We start from the raw sequence: 23,755 nt of genomic DNA on the forward strand, positions 1-23,755 counted from the left end.
TTCTGCTTCTTTTTGGATAAACTTTTATTATACACATCTCGTTTTGTTTTTTTTTTTTTTTTTTTGAAAAACTTTTTTCTTAGCTACACGCAAAAACCTTAACGCAATCCTTATTAAAACAGGAAGTGCAAATACTTGTATGTATGTATGTATGTATGTATGTATGTATGTATGTATGTATGTATGTATGTATGTATGTATGTATGTATGTATGTATGTATGTATGTATGTATGTATGTATGTATGTATGTATGTATGTATGTATGTATGTATGTTTTTTTTTTCCCTTAATTCTTAAAAACTTTTTTTAGAAGTGTTTTAAAAAATTACACATGATCCATGTGAAATACAATTTTATTCCACTTTTATTTGTTGAATAAAAACATGCAACTTCTGTTCTCATAAGTCCGCAAATTGTTTTCATGTTAGAAAATATTAGAAGAAAAAAGAAATGCAGAGATCGCTTAGGAAAACTGCAAAGAAGATAAGATTGGAAATTACTGCAGCATGAAATAAAAACTGCTTGTTAAAAGGAAAGTACAAAAGACTTTTTAAAAAAATCTCTTTCAAAAAGTATCAAAAAACAACAAGAGAGTGTTTAGTATTTGCAGCTGTTTTTAAAAATTTTGTTAGGTCGCGTTTTGTTTTTAACCTAAATTTTGTATTGTAAAAAAACTATTTTAGTAAACTAGTAAAGTGATTTTGCGTTGATTGTACTGACTTTCTTTAAAAATTTTCTTTTAGATTTAAAAAGTCTGAAAGTGGCGAACACTAGCGAGAGCGCGTAGCGTAAAAAGGGCTTAAAAAGGGAAATTGGTCCTTCGCCAATGTTCGCCGTTTTGAAATTCTGGAGGCTACATCCCACTTATTTATAAACTGAATTCGTTACTTGTTGATTCACAAGATGAGAAGTGGTCATTACTTTCTTCCTTTTTTTTTTTTTTTTGATTTTTTAGCTCTGTCCTCAATTATTGACTTACCAAATTGCGTATTCTCATGGCTAATGCTGCTGTTTTAAAAATTTAATAAAATTATCATGAAGAGAACAAATCAACAACTTTAATAAATAAAAAATAAAAAACAGAAGTTATAACTTGAAGCATCTTCCTTCCTCGGAGCCTTTCCTGGTCTACAGAATTCCTCCAAAGTAAGTTGGCCTGGGCGTCGTCTATCCTTCTCCTACCTACACGAAATGGTAACTTTTGGTAATTTTCCTATAAAATAATTTTTTCTTTTGAAATAACTTTTCTACTTTTTTAGGCAAAATAATTAGGAATGGTTTTTTTTCTTTCCCAATTTGAAACAAATTTAATTTTTATTTTGCGGGACATTTGCACATTAAAAAAAGACATAATATTGGATTAAGTTAAAAGTGTACACATTATATATGTAAATATCTAACGGATGTAATTTAGTTTTTAAAAAAAAAATTGTCTAGAAGGAAAAAATTAGAATTTAACTGTTGCATTCAAAAATTGCGTAATTAAACTGTTGAATTAGAAAATTTTGTGAGATATTGCAGTGCATCGCTACATTCTGAACTATAGAATTGATAATTTACAGATTCTTGAACTTTTTTCAAATTAAGTTTTTGCTTAGGTATTTTGCTCAGGTATTTTGTTCAGGTATTTTGCTCAGATACAGGCCCGTTGACAGGACAAGCGAAACCCTCGGCCCTCATCCAGCGTGAGATCCAAGGTAAAAACAAGTTCAGCCTTCCCTCCCCTTCCATTTTGCTCAACTGTCATAAAATTGAAACCATGTGTAAATAATATATGTTAGTATGGAAGTGTATCAAAATAGTTTATACTCTACTACATGAATAACTCATACTCTGTTATTTTTTAGAACTTTAAACTCATGCTGTTAAATTCCTCGTACCAAGAAATTTTGTATGTTTAAAATTTCAAGCTCTTGATCAGTAAAAAACTTATTTTATTGGCAATAATTGAAATCTATGAATGTGGCTTTGAGAAAGTTAAAACCAAGACCTGCCAACCGTTGACAAAAGATATCTTCGGAAGTAATAAGAGTTTGTACAATTGACAGTGCAAGATACAGTGATTTACTGGCCAGTAAGCTGAAGCCAGATATTCTCACCAAATATCGAGACCTATCGTTAAATACAGTTTTGCTGTTGCATGACAAAACACCCCTCACACGGCTACTCACACCCTTCGAACCACTAACCAATTAGGTTTTGATGTGCTGGAACACCCTCCCTACAGCGCAGATCTCGCCCCTTCCGACCGTCATATCTTTAGAACACTTAAGATGGTCGAAGAGGTCAGAGATTTTCTACGGAAGAAGATGTAAAAAAGTAGTGCATAAATGGTTAAAGGAATAACCAAATAATTACAGGACCAACCAAAAACATTCTTCTAGGATGGAATATGCAGGCTTGTTGATTGATGGACCAAGTGCGTTGAAAAGCAAGGAGATTGTATAGAAAAATGATGCATTTTTATCATTATCAGGTTTGATAAACATATTGAATAAACAAAAATGCATATAATTTTTAACCCAAGTTTAACTGATATTAATAGGAAAAAAACAACAACATAAGCCTGGGTTGGTTGTTTTCAGAACGAATGACCTTTAGTTAAATGCCATTTTGTAACATTCAAATGTAAATGCTCAAAGTATTCCTTTTTTTAAAAAAAACTTTCAGTTTTTAGAAGCCTATTCATTAAATTTGATCGTATTATTGGAAAAGAACTTTTAAAAAAAGCTATAATGGTTGTAGTTTTTTTCTAATTTTCGTGTTACGCAGCTTTTTATACATCTCTACTTTTTATTCTTCTGTGCTCTAAAATTTAAATTTTAGCTCAACTAAGGAGTGCTTCAAAATTTATCAACGTTTCTTTTTCCTGTTCGCAACAAGGATAAAAAAAATCATTTTGAGTTTAGAAAGGTTCAATCACGCATTTTGTTTATTACGACCTTTATATGAATATTTTAAATTTATTTAAGAACCTTTCAAAACCGTTACACGACATCGGTTTGAAAACATGTTTTTGACAGCCTTATGAAAATTAACCTATCAGTAGCAGGCAATTTTTTAACTTCCAACCAATCGTCGTTCATATTAGTTTTTTTCGTGTTGTAAATAAACGTGAGATTAACAAAACTATCCGCTTCGGTTCGAAAATCATTGCGGTTTGAGTTGACTAAAAGTTGTCGATGCTGCCGCCAGTGCTTTCGGCATATTTTTCATATAGGGTGCCGCAAATGAGCTCCTGCTGTATTTGCATGGGGTTGTAAAGATGTTATTGTTTAAAGGAATATGCATAGAGACGGTATTACATCTCACGGACAGCCAAGTGTAAATGAAGGAGAAAATCCTCCGAAATACCAACCTCTCATAAATGGTAAGTTATTTGTTTAGTATGTCTCTTGTTATTCAGAGTTAGTTAATCGATTTAGCAAGTAAGGATTTACTCAGGACTATTGACAAGACTATTTGAATCGCTAACTGCAGAAAGGCAAAAAATCCACATCAGGGTTTGTGGACTTGCTACCTTTTTGCAGTTAGCGGTTCAATTGAACTTACTATAGGTTTGAATTATTTTATTCGAGGTACCTGTTGACTAGATTTTCACAATATTCTTTCTTGGAGAAAAAAACTCAACAGCTACAAACATTATTTTTGGGGTCTTTTAACAGGATTAGCTTTCCAACCCTCACGTCTACTTTGGTCTCTGGCATATTCATTTAGTTTTTCTTGGAAACTAAGGAAAGTTAAAATGGTGTCAGTGAGATGCTTACGAAATTTTAGTTGTTGCTACGGTTTATTTAATCAATCATTCTCCTTGTGGGACAAAAAGCACACACATATTTCTCCACCAAGAAACGCAAGCAGGGAACCTTCATAGCCAAATCCGGCACCAATTCTGTCCATTTAAACTGTAAAAAAAACTGTTCGAAGGCATTTATACATACAAATCAAAAGAAAATATCAGCGACCGAATTTCGAAGAAATTGAAAAATAAGTTGAACTCTTACAGTTCGAGTCAAATTATATTCGAAAAGTTTGAAACTTCCAAAGTTTGATTTTGATACAAGATTGTTTTCATTCAAGCTTTCTTACCAAAATCATTTCTATTCAAACATTTTGACACGATATTCATTCATTTGACACAAGAGTTTTTGTTTTTTTTTTTCATTTTTCGAACTTTATAATAAAAATTTCTACATTCGAACTTCTTACTTTTGAATTTTCTAATTCGAACTTTTATGAAACCCTTTTCGAATTTCTTCAAAACTTGGTCGAACTGCTACGTCTCTTTTAACTCGATCACTTACTTCACTTTTATTTGAATAAATCCAATACCGTCTTATGCGTTCCGCTATCTAAGTGTTAAGTTTTACTAACTGCGGCGTCAAAGAAAATTTTTATGCTAAAATTTTTTCGTGTTCTGCGTATTTTAATGAAAGTTATAAACTAATACTTCTTTTAGATTGATTAAAAATGACAACAGGCCTAATTTCTCAATTCATTAAATACTTCTCAAAGTTATTAGAAATCTTTTATTTGGATCTGAAATGACATTATATGATGATTTTTCGGATTAATAACTTTTAATTTTTACTTCGCAGATTATAATAGTGTCCCGTCTCAACCATACCCTTCTCAACCACTTCCTGAGCGAAATGAAGCCTTCAACCAGCAGCCTCAACAAGGAATTTTCCCTCACAATACGACAATGTTCTCGCCATCACCAATATTCATCTCAAATGTAGTATGCTTCTCAACTTACCCAATGTATATTATATGCCAGCATTGTCACGCCCAGATTTTAACTTCAACATTACACACGTCTGGTGTCGCTGTCTGGTTAATTTCGATTTTAATATGTATTTTAGGGTAATCGAGGCTTTTTTTTCATGTTACCAACATTTTTTATACGCCAAAGATGGCAAGTTCTTTGAAACAAAATGTTTAATTCCATTTTAATCTTAACTCATAGTATTTATAAATGCTATTATTATTGTTCATTATAGAGGTTTTCTCGGATGTTGCCTTATCCCTTTTTGCATCGATGGTTTAAAAGATGTTGAACACATGTGTCCAAACTGCGGTAAAATATGTGGAGTTTGCAGGCGGTTTTAAAATTTTAATAGAAGAATAAGATGAAAGTAAAAATCTTACTTATTTTTCTAAATGTAAAAATTTTTATTATTTATCAACGAATTTTTTATCAAAACGAAAAAAAGGTGAACAAGAATTTTGTATTGTTTTTTTGATGAAGTTCTTTATTTTTTTTTTACACAAGTTTCACTTAGACTTTTTTATTTGTATCTCAATTTCTAAAACAATTTTATAGTTTTTTTTTAGTTACTAGAATCTAAAAAAAAAATATTAGCAACCAATTTGATTTATTTATATTTTAACATTTTATATTTTTATTGGTACTTATTCTACACACACGCGCGCGCGCGCACGGACGCACTTACATGTTAGATAAATAGTTAGGTATAGAGATATATTATTTGGTGGCAGAATTTATCGGCCTCTGCCAGCAGTGGTTTTCGTCTCCAAACTGTGTTTTATATGATTAACTGCCAAATATTGATTATTCGCAAAAGTTATGATTTTGTCGTAGAATGGTTTTTTTCTAAAACTATCGAATAAATTAGAATTTTTGTCTTAACGCGAAAAGTTAAAAATTGGAAATTCCACGCGAAAAATATTGACAAAAGTTTATAACAAATAAAAGATTTTCATGGGATAAAAGTTTGAAATTTTTTTAATCCGTATTGCTTAAATTTTCAATTTTTGACCATAACATTTAATTCTTAGTTTTAAACAGTTATTGTTAACAATTCTTGAAAAATGCATTTTTTAATATTCCTCAAAAAACTAAAACTTTATTTACTTTGATCTTGGTTTAAATTGAATTTTTTATAATAATCAAAATTGAAATACATTTGCTTATTTCAATTTCCAGTATGACTAGTTTGACTGATATTAACATGCTAGAGAAATATATTTGCTTGTTTCAATTTCCAGTATGACTCGTCTGACTGGTATTAAAACTTAAAAAAAAAAAAAAAGCTACTTTTTAGTTCGTACTCTTTAAGATTCGATTAAGAAGTACGAAAAATCCACTTTTTAGGAAAATCTTAAAATGAAAGTTTTGAATTTCAATGAGCTGAAGATTGATATTTATTATGTTGCATTTACATATTTATATTTATTATATTATATATTGATATTTATTATAGTATATATTGATATTTATGTGTCGAAGTATTTTAGAAGTTTTAATAGAGCTTATATTCATCTAAATCAAGGTAAAAAATAATATTTATGCAAAACTCAAGCAAAAGATATCACAGTTTTGTAAAGAATTGTTTGCAAATAATAAATAGGTTTTGATTACCTAAATTTATTTTAAATCCAAGAGTGCAATGAGAATTAATTTAAGAAGCTCATTAAAAAAAAAAAAAAAAAAAAACATTTTTCTGAGAATTTGATTAGAGTGATTTGAGCTTTTAGAGCAAAATAAATTACAGACGAGTTGAGAAATATTTTGAAGTGACTGAAAATAACAAATGGAAAAGCAAAGTGCACAGAACAAAAACCAGAAAGTTCTTCTTAAACATACAGATATTCTACTTTTAATGTTATTTATTTGAAATCTTTAACAAGCAGTAAAATTAACTTTTCCTTTGATGAAGTCGATTTTTATTTAACTCCATGTAATAAAATTACAAATAAAGAATTGCAAATGAAAATTGTTCTAAAATATTTTTTAGTCTTAAAATTTGATGTAACGAAATCAGCATACTCTTTGTTTTGGGTGGATATGAAAATTTTTATTTATTCGATAAGTTTAGAAAAAAAAAAAAACATTCTTCGATAAATCAAATTTTTTTTTAGCATTTAAAATTTGGCAAATGAATCATGTAAAACACAACTTTAATGTTAAATTTCAATGTTTGCGCTTAATTCGTATTTTTTATTATTTATTAATTTTAAAAAAAAAAACAATTTTGTTTTAATAAAACTTCGCTCTTTGTCTTCATTTCTTCTGGCGGAGGCAGGCTAAAATTCCGCCGCCAGTTAAGAGACAGTGACCAAACTGGGGATGAATTTTAGCCTCACGCCGCTAGAAGAATGGTAATGAAAATGATTCCGCCTCCCAAAAAAGATTACATTGCCGTTGGAAACCATTATCAGCTCTAGGGTTTTGGGTAGGAAGATTCTTGGCTTCTTGAGACAAAAAAGTAATATGTTGCCTGAGTTTTCAGCCGCTCGTATTGTTCTGGCTTTACTTCTAGCAGAAATGACTTTAAAAAGAGATTTTAATTACACGGACGTACACTTAAAGATTGGGACACTTAACGGGAGAATCAGCCGACTTTTTTCTTTTTGCTCATGAACTCTACAAATTGCAAAAATATTTAGACTTATTCATTTAACTTAATGATTAAACTAAGTTTTGAACTAATTTTGTAAGTCACCAAACCTTAATCCCCATTAACTGATCATTCTAGTTTACAGCTGTAAACAGCAATAAAATTATAGTTATAGGTAAAGCGTTTTGATATTTCCCAAGTAAAGTCTCGTAATCTTTTTGAAAAATAATTTTTTTTTTCTCTTTTTTTTTTCTTTTCTTTTCTATTTGTATTTTTTACTCCTTTTTTCGTATTACTTTTCTACTTGTATTTTTCTTTCTACTTGTATTTTTCTTTCTACTTGTATTTTTCTTTCTACTTGTATTTTTCTTTCTACTTGTATTTTTCTTTCTACTTGTATTTTTCTTTCTACTTGTATTTTTCTTTCTACATCTATTTCTAGTTTTCTTTGCTATTTGTATTTACTTTTTTTTCTGCTTTTAATGCAATTTTATGATTTCATAAATGATAATAATAATAATAATAATAATAATAATAATAATAATAATAATAATAATAATAATAATAATAATAATAATAATAATAATAATAATAATAATAATAATAATAATAATAATAATAATAATAATAATAATAATAATAATAATAATAATAATAATAAAAGATACCTGCAGAATGAAACATGCAGAAAAATATAGGGTCTTGACATAAAGGACCCCTGTTTGTCATACTTTTCGATATGCTCTTATTCAGTTCTTGTCTTCAAGAACCCCTGTTTTTCATACTTTTCGATTCGTTCTTATTCCGTTCTCGCTTAGAGTTAACTAAAATTTATTATCTATATGTAGAGAAAGATAAATGATGTTGAAAAAATACATGAAGATGATGTTTGATAACAAATAAATGAGATAAAATTCAGAAAAAATCATTGACTTTGATTAGATTTTGATATCTAGAAAATTTTTTTTCTTTTAATTGCTTTTTTGAATCAGGCAAATGTTATTAATATTATCATCATTTTATTCCAGATCTAGATTTTCAGAGGTCCAAGGTCAGAAATTTTAAATTGAATGAGGTTTGTTTTACACCAGGGTTCAACTAAGTAGCTATAAAAATGTAAACTATCATGTTAAGTAGGCACGACTAATTGATTTTGATTTCCTTGTAAATTTCATTTAAAGTTTTTCCGACTAAAGTTTTAAAAAAGCGTATCGTAATACAAACAATTATATTTACTTATGCTAAATTCATTTATGACGCAATAGTTTTTCCTATCGGGGACGTTATGAAATAGTTATGGACGTTATGAAGTTATGAAATAAATTTTTAAAGATGCGTAAAAATTTTTATGTGAAAATTTGTAAAATATCAAACTGCAAATTAATCACAGATGCTAAACTAAGTCAAAATTTTATGTTACTAAAAACTGCTTTAAAAAGTTAAATAGAACTTAAGTTGTTAAAAGCCGTTTTGTAAAGTCATTTAGAAGTGTTACTAACATCGCATCAATTTGAAGACTACGAATATATTCCAATCTTCAAAGAACTAATATGAGTAGTTATCTCTGTTCTACCGATATTTTCAAAAATTTTAAAAAGAATTATGTACAACAGAACTTTTTTATTATCCCAATCATACTAATTTATTTGGCATAAGTTTATCACACTAATTTATTCGACATAAATCAACTTTGTTTTTAAAAAAAAAAAAAAGATTCAACTTTTTGATTCACAAAAAAAAAAAAAAAAGATTAAACTTTTTGATTTACATAATCTGTACAAAGGTTATGATTTGTAACTTGTACAAAGGTTATGGCTTTTTGATTTACTTGACCTGTACAAAGCCTGAAGTCTACTAAGCATTATATTTACCGGTGATACCAACTTTCTCTCTAATAATTTTATTTAAAAAACTCTTCTTCGCCATGAATATTGAACTTAAAACTATATCTAACTGGCTTAAATGTAACGAATTAACTTTAAGTATCAACAACAACTAAAAAAAGGGTTTTTTTACACTAACTATTTAAAAAAAGTTCACTACCCCCTAACTTTCCTGAAATTTTCATTTACCAAGTTAAATTAAAGAATGAATTAGCCATAAAATTTCTATGTTTATTTTGTCAAAAATATCACATAGAGAAAACGAATGACAATATTTCCACGAGAGATTTCCGAAAGTGCTGGAATCCTATATATGACCAGAGTTTATCTTGACAAGAAAAAACTTTACTCCCACTTTATTATATATTTATTCATAGCTACATAAATTATGCAAATATTGCATGGGGATAAACAGAATATTACATGGGGATGCACATAGAAAAGTAAGTTAACTTAGTCTTTTACCGCCGCCAAAAAATGTTTATTTGACTTTGCGTATTGTTTTACTCATTCAAAATGAGCTTTTTAATGAAATGAGAGATTTGATATGAGCTCAATGTTTTTAATGTTTTATGCTTTATATATATTTGTAAAATGGGTTTATCTTGACCCATCTTTAAAGATCTCGTTATTTTGAAACCAATAAATAAATATACATTTCAAAACAAGAAGCTTTTGTTTGAAACCTTTTGCTTATCCATGTTTAATCCATGTTGTCTTTGTTATCGCGCTCTATATTTCGGAGCAAATTTGTGCAGATTTTCCTATCTTTAAAAGAAAACTAAAAGATTTCATTCTATATATAATTTAATTCGTAGTAATAGAAAATTTTTTTCGTAGATTATTATACATTTATAATTTTCTGTTTTGCATATAGATAATTTTGTTTTGTAATATTGAGATGCATATAATAAATTCTTTTACTGGCTTGTTATAATTTTGAGTATTTACCTTAATTGTTATACGTTTTTAACAGGTCTGGTAATAAGATCATAAGATGTTCTTTAAGGAAACTTGTTTATATTTAACAAGTTATGTAATATATAAGTTTTTGTAATAGATATGCGTTACAAAAAACAAATATAAACAAAAAACAAACAAAACAAAACAAAACAAAACAAAAAACAAAAACAAAAAAACAAACAAAAAAATGTCATTTAAAATGTTGAATCTCTCGACGGTCCGAAATTAATATAAACAAACGAAAGAAGTCAAGTGTTCAACTTGAAATGATTTTTTACTTACTATCGTTTAACATGATAGAATTAAAAAGTTAGAACGTTTTAGATATTAAAGAGTGTATGTGTATATATGTGTATCTATATGTGTGTATGCATAATGTTTGTTCATTTATAAAAAAATGCAAAAATGTTTATTCTTTTATTAATCTACAAAAGGTGTTAAATTATTGAAAAAAATTTAAGTGATATGTGTTTTAAAATGTATGATAGTTTCATAATTTATTGAAATTTAAAATTTTTAAAATTTAGATTATGGCTGCAACTTAAGATGAGATTGGTGTATCGTTATATGGTGTTATCTACTTTATTTTTGTTATTACTATGCATAGTTTTATTTGATTTTCTGAACTTTTCAAAGAAATCAAGTGATTCATTTACCCCATTAAAGGTACCCAATGGTTATCGAGCACATGTTCTTACTCTATCTGAAGTATCTCCAACTGATAAAAAATGTCGCTTTTATTCTTGTTTTAACCACTTTATGTGTCAGTTAAATAGTCAGCAGCACATTAAAGTTTATATTTATCCTTCTAATGAATATCGAACATCAAACAATGAAAATATTTTTTCAGAGGATACCTCTGAGTTTGAGGAAATAAAAAAGGCAATTAAAAAAAGTAAATATTTTACTGAGAACATTACTGAAGCTTGTTTATTTATGCCACCATTGGACCTACTAACAGAGGAAGGGATTGATTTAAAGTTAGCATCTGCTGTTTTAAAACTTCTATCAAGGTAGTTCTTTTACTTTAAATAAAGTTTTCTTAAACATTTTATATACAGTGTTTTTTTTATGCAAAACTTTTAAAGATGAAATCTTTAAAAGTTTTGTTCTTTTTAAATTCTAGCATTTAAAGGCTTATTTGTAATTTAACATGTTTAAAGTGCAAATTAGTAAAACCAAGTGCTAACTACTGATGATAACATGGTGAAGTGCTGATTAGTAACACAATGTGAAAAGACCTATTAGTTTTTTCTTTCAAACTTTTCAATCAACATTTTTCAATTTAGATTTCATAGTAATAATTTTAAATTTTCTAATTTTGTAATTGCCATAAATTAGAAAGTGTTTGGATTTGTGTTGAAAATTTGGATTGTAATCAAATTTCTGTGTTATTTATCTGTAATTCCATTGCAGAAAGCACTGCTACATTTAATGGCATTGCATATAGTTTATAATTTATGGTTTTAATAGTTTTTAATAAGTAAATTTGATGATAATCTTTATAGTTGTAAACTACATTTGAATTAATTAATGACTTTTTTTCTCAACAAACCTAACTAGATCCTTGATTTTATTCAGAAATGTTTACCTTAGCAGAGATGCAACTTGTGGATTTATCTTTAATGACAGCTAAAAAAAAAAAGTATAATTTAAGTATCAATTGAATGAAGTAACATTCTTGTTTGAAATAAAGGGAATTATAGACTTAAAAAGCAAACTGAAAAAGTGAAAATAACTTTAGATCAGCAAGTAAAATTTAAAACTATTTCATATAACAAAGAGAACACTTTGGGACATTCAGATTTTCCAGTTCATTACTATAAGAATGGATATGACATTTTTCAATTGCTACCTAAAGGTGCAATTGACTTTCTTGCTGTACAAGCCGCAAATTATTCATCTGAAAGAGTAAACTCTTTGTGGTGGGAGGAGTAATTGATGATAGACATAAAAGCTTTTCAGATGAAAATGCTGAATTTGGGCAAAAAGTAACAAAAAGAATTTGTTCAAATGTTATTTCAAATTTTTACGCAAATATATATTTTGAAGTAAATATTAATTTCTGATGTCCTTAAATTAATGATTTGATTTAAAATTTGCTTTAGTTTGCTAATCAAGTACTGCTTTGATTGGAGATTTAAATCAAAACTAAAAATGTTAATTTGCAGGGCCCTAATGTACATGGAAAAGATTTTTAAAATCTTAATTATAATTATAGTAATGATAAATTTAATACTAGTATGAAATTTAAAAGTTCATTTTGTTATTAAACAGCTATAAATCCATAGTAAAAGTTACCAATGAAAGTTTGAGGTTTCAAATTTTTACTTAAAACAAAAGTATAATTTAATAATTATTATTATTTGAATTTAATATCTAAATATATCTTGTTAAGATATATTTTATTGTTTTAACAACAGTTTAGATATGCCTAGCTTTGTATATAGCATTGGTTATCATATTCAAGCTCAATCTTGATTGTCTTGTTTATTTATGATCTGAAAAAGTGATAATGATCCCAAACATACTAGTAAGGTTGTTAAAAATTATTTGTAAAATTTGGGTTGTAATCAAGTTTTAGAATTAATGGAATGGCCTCCTCAATTTCTGGATCTTAATCCCAGTGAGTTATTGTGGGAAAAACTTCACAAGAAAAGTATAGGAACGACTGCTATTTTCTAATCAAATCCTGTCAAACTTATTACAAGAAAAATGGAATATTATACCATTGCAAACATTTCAAAAATTAATAAAATACATGCCAAAAATTTGTAATGCTGTTATCAAAAATCAAGGTGGATATTTTGATGAGTCAAAGATTTGAACAACATTGTTTTTGATATTTTTAATCATATTGTGATAAATAATGTCTATATTATTTTGAAAAAACATTAACTAATAATATTGATAATTATATTGTTAATTTATTTCTACAATTTGACCACCTCAAACTTTCTGATGTCAGTGTAAATGGAAATATTAGTTGGAAAAAGTATTTTCATGCATTACAAAATTTATCTATTTTTTTTCTTTGTACTTTAATTTTACAAAATAATTTTTTTAGATGGGACAATGGGAAAAATCATATTATTTTTAACCTATTTCCAGTACTCCCACTACCAATATCTACAGCAATGTCTCTAGATCATGGTAACGCAATGGTTGTAGGTGCAAATCTGTTGTCATCTAATTATCGTCAAGGATTTGATATTAGTATACCTTTATTTAACAGACCATTGGTTGTTCCTCAAATGATTTTACCATCTAGGTAATGTAATTTTTACATATATACACTTTCAGAACATTGAAATGTTTTATTATCTGTAAAATCATAAATTTATATTTTCTTTAAATTTTCACTTTAGTTATGTCTTTTTTTTCATGCAGTGGATCTCGCAAATGGAAACTAGTTGTTAGTCAAGTAAGCATGAGTGTTGAAAAGAGAAATATCTTACGCAAACTTGAAGATATACATTCAGACCTTTTAATCATACGAGCTTGTTTTGGATCTTTCAATGCAATATATCCTAAAGTATTATGCAAAGATGGTATACCCTTCAACTATCCTTCAATCTTACAGGTTTTTATTTTATTTTCTAAATATGGTCATATTAAAAAAAACCAGAGTTCTGTTCCATTTTCAAACAAGTAATTATTTTAGCTATGATAAGACTTGATGGTTAAATAGTTAAAATACTTAAAAATAAATACATTTGTTATGATTTGGTGTTTAAGTAGTTAAAATTGGATGTATTTTCATATTTAAAAGAATCTTGTACAACATTTTTCTACTTCAGATTCTAAATGTTTTATGAATGGAGATGTAAAGATTGCAATCAAAATGTTGATAAATTGCTTGACCATTAGATTTAAGATCGGAATCATAAGATTAAGATCTGATTTAAGATATAAGATAATAGTGAAAAAAAGTACAATATATTTCTGCTGTTGAAAAATATCTATAAAATAGTGTATTTACAGGATTATATAAACTGCTAGAATCATGTAATATCTTGATGCTAGTTTGGATATATGATCAATTAATCTCAAAACTGTAATGGAGTGATTTAGCCTGATCCTTCTTTTTATATGTAAATAGATTTTTTTTTAACTTTGCTTTACTAATATTATATAATATTATGTAAATCACCTGAATATATAGTTTTATAAATCATTTTAGGAAAGTACATATTGTTTACTCTTACCTGGTCATTACTATGGAACATCGTTGTTATTAGATGCCATGATGTTGGTATAGTCTGTTATCATTTCTTTAGACTTTCTTAAGATGATTTTTGAAAAGCCAATATTTTTCAAAGATCTAATAGTTTTGAATTAATATATTTTCTGTTTAGGGTTGCATTCCAGTTATAATGATGAATGAATATATTCTTCCATTTAGTGATGTGATAGACTGGAACAGGTATGTTAATATTTTTCAATTAGTTTTTTTGTTTTGTTTTTACTACAATACTTTTAAAGGTTGCAATTTTATTTATATCAACTTATTATTTTTTTAGGGCCTCTATTATCTTAAAAGAACATCAACTTAGTGAAGTTATGAATATCCTCAATAATATTGAAGAAAGCCATGTTAATTCAAAAAGAAATCAGGTACAAGGTAATTTATCAAAAAATCAACAAAAAAACTGTCTGCACTAAGTTTTTTTCCTTTTCAAATATATATATATATTTTTTGTGAATCCTTAATGTTTTTTACTTCTTTTATATTTTAGTTTTTAATTGTTAATCTACTTTTTGCATGTAAGTTAATGATTAACTTACCTGCAACCTGCATCTGTAAGTTGCACTTACTGCAGATAAAAATTTGTTGGTAAACACAAATATGGATGTTTTTTTTATAGGCGTGCAGAATTTATTACTTATAATGCCAGAGAAAACTGTTAAAAAATTTTTTCAAGTATAATTTTAATGTCTACTATTAACTCTTGCAATATTTCTCAGTATATTAATAGCTGCAATATTTGTTATAAAAGTAACAAAATTAAATTGAAATAAAGATATTCAAAATTATTCTTATTATACGTTGTGTAATGATATTAGTTTTACGTACTTTTATGAGCATCTTTAAAATTTTATTACCATTATTTAAATTATTTACTATTATCATTATTTGAGCTTTAAAGTTTAAAATTGTTATTCATTTTAATAATTTTAATTGTTTTACACAGATGTTCTTATTTTTAACAAACTCAAATATCATTGAATACAAAGTTCTTAAAATTATTATTAATATTTTATATATCTAACAATATTTTTAATAATCTAGCTGCACTATCTTTGGGGAAAATATTTTAGTTCAATTGCTTCTATTGTGGAGACTGCTCTTGATATTATAAATGAACGTGTTTTTGTGAGCCAAAGAAAATCATATGAGGTGCTGTTTTATGATAAATCCTTTTGACTTAATGTAGCATTTTGTAGAAATCTGAAAATTAATTTCTTATTTAATTTACAGTTTAACTTTTTATGTTTGTTACGATTTAAAGTTTAGTTTTAATTCAAACCTGAAATGCATTTTATTAATTATTTCTAAAATAATAATAGTAATAATTATAGCAATTTGGAGATATGGTAAATAGTCAAGATAAAGTTTGCCACAATTTTCCCACCCTGCCTATTAACATTTTTTTTAGTTACTTTAGAATTAAAAATTTCCAGTCAAAAAGCCATGGTGAAGTTTTCATAAAATTAATTTTATGCTGTGGTATATTCAAGGTTTTGTTGTTGTTATTTTGTGTTAGTAGAACATTTTGTATTTTGTTATCCAAATATTTAAATTTTTTAGCACTGGAATGGAATGTATGGTAGCATTAAAGAGGGTAGTTTAAATGTAAGTTCTTTTAATTTTGTTTTTGTTGTTTCTTTCTGTAATTTTACTTATTAGATCTCTTTTTTTTTTTTTTTAACTTTTATAATATAATATTTTAAAAAAAATTTGTTTATTTAAACCTTAGACAGGAGCTTCACCTCCATTGTTCTACCCTTTGAGTTGCAGCCTGAAAGTTGGTTTTACTGCTGTCATATTGACATACAATCGCATGGAAACATTATTCCTACTCATGCAACAGCTTGACAATGTTCCCAGTTTAGCTAAGGTAACAGTTTTCTTTAATATTTATATTTTCAGTTTTTTGTTATCACAGTTAAAATTTTCAATTTAAAAAGTAAACAAATTTTTAATTTAGTAGTTTTTAATTTTTTATAATTTACTTTTTGTAAATAAAATTTTTTTTTTTTTTTAAATTTATTTTTGTTTTACTGCATTTTTTAAAATTATGTTTTCACAGTAGATTGAAAATTCATTTTTTAGATTCTTGTTGTTTGGAACAATCCATTCTTAAATCCCACAGGTTTGTTTAACCAAAGTTTGTTTAATACATTCATTAATTAATATGTATAATATATTAAAACTAGACAGCATTACTGTATCTTAAATTTTCAGTCAGAAATTGTTTGTTTGTTCAGAAAGCAAATGATTGCAATGAATGTATGTATGTATGTATGTATGTATGTATGTATGTATGTATGTATGTATGTATGTATGTATGTATGTATGTATGTATGTATGTATGTATGTATGTATGTATGTATGTATGTATGTATGTATGTATGTATGTATGTATGTATGTATGTATGTATGTATGTACATATGCATGCATGTATTATGTATGTATGAATGCATGCATGTATTATGTATGTATGTGTGTGTATGTAAACAGAATCTGGACTATACATTTATCTGTTATTAATCTATTGTAAATATACTTCTAACATATAAAACATTAAAAGAAAAAAAGTTTTTTTTTGTTGTTGTTAACCTTTGCAAGTAATCTGAAATTTGTTATTCTTGCCTATATTTTTGCAAAAAAAAAAAAAAATGCTTTAATATCAAAAGAATCAGATGAAAATGTCTCACAAATTTTATGATGGTTGACTTTTTTGCATCAAAAAGCTTTAAAAAATAAAAAACATTGTTTTATTATCATTTAAAGTAAAAAGTTTTGACTTTTGAAATTTAAAAAGCTTTATTTCAGGTGAATGGCCCAATATATCTAAACCATGGAAGCTTATCAGGAGTGAAACAAATCGTTTAACAAACAGGTTGCATGTTATTTTTAACAAACAGGTTGCATGTTATTTTTAAGATTTCCCTGATAGTAATGAAGGCTGATGATGGTATGGCTGAACTAATTAGATAACATTTTCTAGTTTTAAATAATCAACAAGACAAATGACAATATTTTCTTAGATTCTATCCTTTTCCTGATATTGAAACTGAAGCAGTGATGGCAATTGATGATGATATACTCATGCTCACTTCAGATGAAATAGAGTTTGCTTTCCAGGTTACAATTATTGCTCACTCTCTTGCTCACTCTATTGCTCACTCTATTACTCACTTTATTGTTTACAAATAGTTTTTTAATTTAACTTAACTTGTTGAATTTTTTTTTTTATTTCTGTTTTTATTTAGTTAAATAATTTTTTAGACTTGGTGCGAATTTCCTGATCGTCTTGTCGGATTTCCACCCCGTTCATCTCAAGAACTACTAAATGGAAATGAAATGAAATACAAGTATGAGTCTGAATGGCAAAATGAACTCTCAATGGTTCTTACAGGAGCTGCATTTTATCATAAGGTCTGAAAGTAAAGTAATTCTTGTTAACTGTTTTCTATTCTTTAATTTGAGTTATGTATAGATGCAGGTCAGTTGACTACAATGTATATAAAGGCTTGACTAATGAGTTGGTCAATTTGCTTTTTGGCATGGTATTTTTTCTCTAATAGTAAAAAATATGATGACATGAATTTTATATTTGAAGAATTTTATTATAAGTTGTGTGTACAGCTATGCACCAAAAAGTTTAATCTAGATTTTTTCATAACAACGTGTTTTTCTAACATTAAAGTTTATCTTTTTTGTTTTTTTGCTATTTTATGTTTGTATTGATAAAACAGATGAAAAAAAATATTCACACATACTACACTACTTCTGTAAAACTAATTTAATGTTAGCTGATGTATTTTACTGATAACATAAAAGTTTAATGGAGTTATTTAGTTATACATTTTTTACACTTTATAACTAATTACTATACTTAATCACCGCTTTAGATGATAAATACAGTGAGTACTCATGATTCTTTAATAAAAAAATAATTTTAAAATTACAAAAAAATATTTTAATTGCTAAAAATTATCTACAGAATAACTAAATTTCAATTTCAATTTGCATGCAAATGGGTAGAAAAGCAGTGCCAGAGAGCATCAAATGGCAAATTATTGGACTAAATTATTGAATCATAGCAATATTGAAATTAGTAAATTTATGGGTGTAAAAATCATGAAAATCTGGGTGCTGACAGGTAATGTTGTTGACATGCCTCATTCTGGAAGACCACTGAAGTTTAGTGACTGCAACAAGAGTAGCATAATCAGAACCAGTAGAGAAAATCCTAGGCTCAGCAACAAAAAGCTAGCTCAAATTTTCAACAAGTGTAGAACTTGTTAGAAGAAAGTTAGCAAAAAAAGGTATAGGATCTTACATTAAAATAAGAAAGTCTATCCTGTCAATCATGGATTGACACAAAAGACGAAAATGATGCAAAGAATGTTTGCATTCAGTAGTTAGAGCAATAAGTTAAATTTTCAGGTTGTGAATCGCAAAGGAAGAATATATGTTAAAAGATTTGCAACTGAGAAATATTATGAGTGCTATTTAAAAGCAAGGCTAAAAGGTGGTGGAGGCTCAGTAGGCATATGGGAATGTTTTTCCCACATAGGCCTTGGTATTTGTGAGCTGTATAATGGCCTTATCAACCAATATACCCACAAAAATACACTTGAAACACGTTTGATCCCATCAATAAGACAATTGTATAGCAGAAGCAAGCAATACATCTTCCAGCAAGACATGGCTCCAGTACACATAGCGCATAGTATAACATACTGTTTTAACACAAAGAAGATCAATTTTTTGCCTTAGTGCTTTAGATCACCAGATATCATCCCAATAGAAAATATTTGGTCATAGATCGACACTCAATTAGTAAATCATCAAACTTTATCAACTGAGCATTTGAAGAAAGTTCTGAATGAGTGCTGGTTAAAAGTGCCACATGAGATGTGCATGAAATTGATTGAATCAATGCAGAGACAAGTTCTTCTTTGCTATTAAGCCAAAGGAAGACAGTTTAAATATTAAGTTTTTATTTTTTTTTTTTTAATTTTTATGTTCTACACTTTATCTCAATTTAACTTTTATGCAACTCATTATTATAAAATTAATTATATAATTTTTTAAAATTATTCTTTTTACCTATCTTATCTCGTTAATGTTAATTGTGATTGTTCTTTTAAAAACAAAACAAAAAATTAAATTTCTTTCCTAATTTTTTTAGTTGAAAAAACCCTGAAAAGTTTAATTAAAATTACCATCTCGATTAAACTTTTGTGCATAGCTGTATACAAAGCATAAAGATTTCTGTGGCTTGATTTCATAGTAATTTACTTCTAAAATAAACTACTACATTAAACTGTAATTGAAAATTTAGTGATAAATTTCAATTTTAAAAAAAGTTTGCTTTCATTAAATTCTTAACATTTTGTGAGTTAAAGGATTTATTTACGTTGATGAAACAATATTTAGTTGTGGAAGTTTTAAATAACTTGCATAAGCTCCTGATTAGAAAATAATCTGCCCAATTCTTCTCAGCTTAACTCAGGGTATCTTTAGACTTTGAACCAATCATCTTTTAAATGCATTCATTTGATGCTTCTACATAGGTATAAATATCTTGCTACAGCAACTAATCAACTTATCTACAATAGTGGTGGCAGTGGAAATCATCACCAATTTCAAATGATTGACTAGCCATGTCAATCATTTGAAATTGGTGATGATTTCCATTTTTCCACTATCTTAGATTTGGCTGACGGTGTAAAAAGAGCAAACATATTCATTTTATTTTTATTTATTATTGTTATTATTATTATTATTATTATTATTATTATTATTATTATTATTATTATTATTATTATTATTATTATTATTATTATTATTGTTGTTGTTGTTTTTATTATTATTATTTTTATTATTATTGTTTTTATTATTATATTATTATTATTATTGTTATTATTATTATTATTATTATTATTATTATTATTATTATTATTATTATTATTATTATTATTGTTATTATTGTTATTATTATTATTATTATTATTATTATTATTATTATTATTATTATTATTATTATTATTATTATTATTATTATTATTATTATTATTATTATTATTATTATTGTTATTATTATTATTATTATCATTATTATTATTTTCATTATTAATTATTTGTACTATTCTTAAGAGAAAACAGGTTCATTTTATTGCCTTCCAATTTAGTTATGATTATTCAGGTTATTCATAAATTAAAAACTCAAGAGTGTCAATGCATTTTATCAACTTTCAAGTCAAATCTTTATACACCAACAAAACTGGATCCACTATTCTGTCCTGCTACAATGTTTTTACTTTCCTATTATCTGCTTGTTTTTCTCAAAATTGCAAATTTTAATAATAATAGTAACTTCAGTATTTTACTTATTAAAAAGTTTCACACCTAAATTTACAAAAAATAAAGAAACAAATAACTAATATCATATAAATAAATAATATCATATAAGAGTAGCAATGGTATTTGTAATAATAACTTTAATATGAGTGGTAACAATTAACACTAGCAGCAATTAATTTAAAGTACTGAAAAAATTGTGACACGTTGTTTTAAGTTATATAATATTGATGTTATTATTACAAAAAAAAAAAAAAAAAAAAAAAAAAAAAAAAAGCAGCATATTATAAAATAAACACCAATTTCGATTAGACTCAAATTGTTTTTCACCAGCTCATGCCAAGTCTCATGACATGACAAAAGGAAACCGGCCAATTATTTGGTCACTCTTTGTATGCAAATGTTTTCAATATATGCACTATGTAGAGATATGCACTATGTAGAGATATGTATTATGTAGATATATAACTACTGGTTTACATATGAACTTCCACTACCTACAAAAGAGTATATCGATCAAAATATGAACTGTGAAGATATTGGAATGAACTTTCTTATAGCGAACCTCACCGGAAAACCTCCAATTAAAGTAAGTTGCTTTTGATAGCTGCATGATAGACAATAATTGATGGTATTAGGAAGAAAAAAAACATCTAAGAAAATCAAAGAAAAAATATTCGTTATAATAATGGAAATAAATACGTTAAAAATATAAAGTTTATTTGTTGGTGAATAGTTATTGTTTTGTTTAGAGACCAAATTTTGGCGTCTTTTTAACTTTTAAATTTTGACGGCTGTTTAACTTTTATTGCCGGGACTTTTTTACTGACAAATTTTAACCGAGCTAATTTGAAATAGCCGAGAAAATGATGGTATTCTTTAGGTCAAATGGCGCAACTTCAAATTTAGTTTAAATCAGTTTCAATAGTTTTTAGGTATGCAAACATACCAGTTGTTTATGACACGTGAGTAAGCGTCTGCGTATCGTTTCATTTACGTTTTGTTATCATGCCGATACGATAGCGGAAAAAAAAAGTGTCATCGGAATAATTACGACAAAGAACCGGTAAAAAAATTTTATTCGGTATTGTATTTAGTTTAAATCTCGGTATATACCGGAACTCTCGTCAATCCGATGACACTTTTTTTCCGCTATCATATCGGAATGATAACGATACAGAAATGAAACGATACCAGACCATTACACGTGAGTACAAGGGGTTTAATAGATAAAGTCGCTAAAAAGCCTTCGCAATAAACAGGGAGGCTAGAAAAACTAGTTACTTGTTAAGTTACTCTTTTAATTAAATAATACATAAATTACTTTATTAGCGCTTTTATAAAACAAATTCAAATAAAAGTCGATATTTGTTTAAAATGGTGCTAAGTATTTTAGGACAGTGAACTATTACGTTCTTTACACCTGGCCTGTCGAGAGGATGAACGAGGCTTGGGGGCTACTAACTCTGGCAGGCCTCTAGAGCTTTGAGATTGTGTAAGAGGAGTGGGGAAAGCTATCCGATCACTACCCCTTCTGGCTTTTTTATGGTGGATTTTGCGTGTGACTAAGGAAAGTTTATAAAAGGAAACCCCCTCCACCTCGAAAAAACCCCATATATAAAACGATTATAAAATTATAAAACGATTGTTTTTTCCTTATAAAAAAAGATTTTTTTTTTTTTACAAATTTATCTACTCACAAAAAACACAGTAACCAACAAAAATTTTGTGAAGAAAAAGCGCGAAAAAAAAGGATTTTTTCATTACTTAAAGGGTGAAATTCTCCATCGCCATCCCGCCCGCCCGCCTTCCTCACGCCTCGAAAAGTCTGCTTTACATTATAATTCATTATATCAAATATTGCGTTTTACTTATCTTGTTTTTTCTTACAAAGGTTACTCCTCGTAAACGTTTCAAATGTTCAAGCTGTTCTGCCAACGACTCTCTTTGGTCTGAAACAACGCATTTTGTTAAGCGCTCCGAGTGTTTAAAGGTCTTTACACAACATTTTAAGAGGATGCCCTTGCAATCAGTTGAATTTCGTGTAGATCCAGCTTTATTTCAAGAGAAGGTTCCAGAAAGTGAAAAAGATTTCCCAAACATTGGTATAGTTTAGAACAGTCGAAATAGTCGAATACTTTTAACAAGAGGAAAGAGTTTAATTATGCTAGTACCTAGTTCCTTTACAAAACACTTAGCGTTCAATTATGCTAGAACTTGTTCTTTTGAAGAGTATTAAGCGTTCAATTATGCTAGAACTTGTTCTTTTGAAGAGTATTAAGCGTTTAATTATGCTAGAACATGTTCTTTTGAAGAGTATTAAACGTTTAATTATGCTAGAACTTAGTGTTTTTTTAAATGGTGAATTAAAAAAACCAGCAACAGCAGTACTGTTAGACTCTTTTTACTTTATAGTTCTATTTATATAAAGTGTTTTGCTATTTATCCGATGATTATTTTTCGATTAAAATTTTTTTAAAGATTTTTGTCGCGGAAACAACGCAAACACGTGTTTCTCATTTTATATTCATGTCCACTGTTTTATTCGTTACGCGAATTATTACAAAACTTAGTGTTATTTTTAATTGGTCAATTTTGTAAAAAGCTGCGAAAACTTTTATAGTAACTGAATCTTTTCCTTTTTAAACTTTAAAACCTCGTTCTATTGGAAAAATATGACTAAATAAATAAAGTACAATGCTTTTTCAACACGTTTTCTTTTTCCACCATAAATGCACTTTTGATTTCGAATTAGCTTTGAATTTTTATTTTTTTTACAAAATAGTTTTTTTTTTTTTTTCCCTCTTTCTCCGTTTTACAACTTTGTAAAAAATTTTGTTGTAGATTCTTCGAACGTTTTACTGCGAGTGAAGTATGTTTGTAATTCTTTTTTGGTCTTTGATTTTTTTGGCAAAAAGTTTGCAGGAAGGAATCAAATCATAA

At 27.3% G+C, this 23,755-nt stretch overlaps 2 protein-coding genes across 5 annotated transcripts; both read left to right on the top strand.

Moving 5' to 3' along the window:
* Nucleotides 1-314: 314 nt before the first annotated feature.
* Nucleotides 315-5,737, top strand: LOC149892454 (lipopolysaccharide-induced tumor necrosis factor-alpha factor homolog). The gene is made up of 4 exons (XM_090080403.1): nt 315-1,195; nt 1,849-3,371; nt 4,600-4,867; nt 5,005-5,737. The coding sequence occupies exons 2-4, from the start codon at nt 3,287-3,289 to the stop codon at nt 5,111-5,113; spliced, it is 462 nt and encodes a 153-aa protein (XP_089936529.1). The 5' UTR covers nt 315-1,195; nt 1,849-3,286; the 3' UTR covers nt 5,114-5,737.
* Nucleotides 5,738-9,475: 3,738 nt separating this feature from the next.
* LOC145183661 (exostosin-2-like) lies at nt 9,476-23,521 on the top strand. Of its 4 annotated transcripts, none has more exons than XM_090078890.1 (16): nt 9,476-9,691; nt 10,739-11,224; nt 13,279-13,482; nt 13,602-13,794; nt 14,395-14,466; nt 14,570-14,637; nt 14,735-14,828; nt 15,505-15,612; nt 16,024-16,068; nt 16,193-16,333; nt 16,549-16,588; nt 17,273-17,339; nt 17,488-17,584; nt 17,729-17,878; nt 21,273-21,401; nt 22,707-23,521. In XM_090078890.1, exons 1-16 carry the CDS (start codon nt 9,672-9,674, stop codon nt 22,926-22,928), a joined length of 2,136 nt encoding a protein of 711 aa, XP_089935016.1. In that variant the 5' UTR covers nt 9,476-9,671; the 3' UTR covers nt 22,929-23,521. The 4 variants fall into 4 exon arrangements, 3 of the variants coding, with proteins under 3 accessions (XP_089935016.1, XP_089935017.1, XP_089935018.1); XM_090078891.1 differs by lacking the exon at nt 9,476-9,691 and adding an exon at nt 10,433-10,520; XM_090078892.1 differs by lacking the exon at nt 9,476-9,691 and adding an exon at nt 10,446-10,547.
* Nucleotides 23,522-23,755: the final 234 nt, after the last annotated feature.

The sequence above is a fragment of the Hydra viridissima genome, unplaced genomic scaffold (assembly GCF_058129835.1).
Source record: "Hydra viridissima isolate aposymbiotic clone 2 unplaced genomic scaffold, HvirCarnegie_v1 scaffold_2, whole genome shotgun sequence".
Taxonomy (NCBI): domain Eukaryota; kingdom Metazoa; phylum Cnidaria; class Hydrozoa; order Anthoathecata; family Hydridae; genus Hydra; species Hydra viridissima.

Coding starts and splice junctions, on each gene's coding strand:
- LOC149892454 (XM_090080403.1), top strand. CDS start 3,287: ATGCATAGAGACGGTATTACATCTCACGGACAGCCAAGTGTAAATGAA. Junction 3,372..4,599: donor ATACCAACCTCTCATAAATG/GTAAGTTATTTG, acceptor TTTACTTCGCAG/ATTATAATAGTGTCCCGTCT. Junction 4,868..5,004: donor ATTTTAATATGTATTTTAGG/GTAATCGAGGCT, acceptor TGTTCATTATAG/AGGTTTTCTCGGATGTTGCC.
- LOC145183661 (XM_090078890.1), top strand. CDS start 9,672: ATGGGGATGCACATAGAAAA. Junction 11,225..13,278: donor GTTTTAAAACTTCTATCAAG/GTAGTTCTTTTA, acceptor TAATTTTTTTAG/ATGGGACAATGGGAAAAATC. Junction 16,589..17,272: donor TCCATTCTTAAATCCCACAG/GTTTGTTTAACC, acceptor GCTTTATTTCAG/GTGAATGGCCCAATATATCT.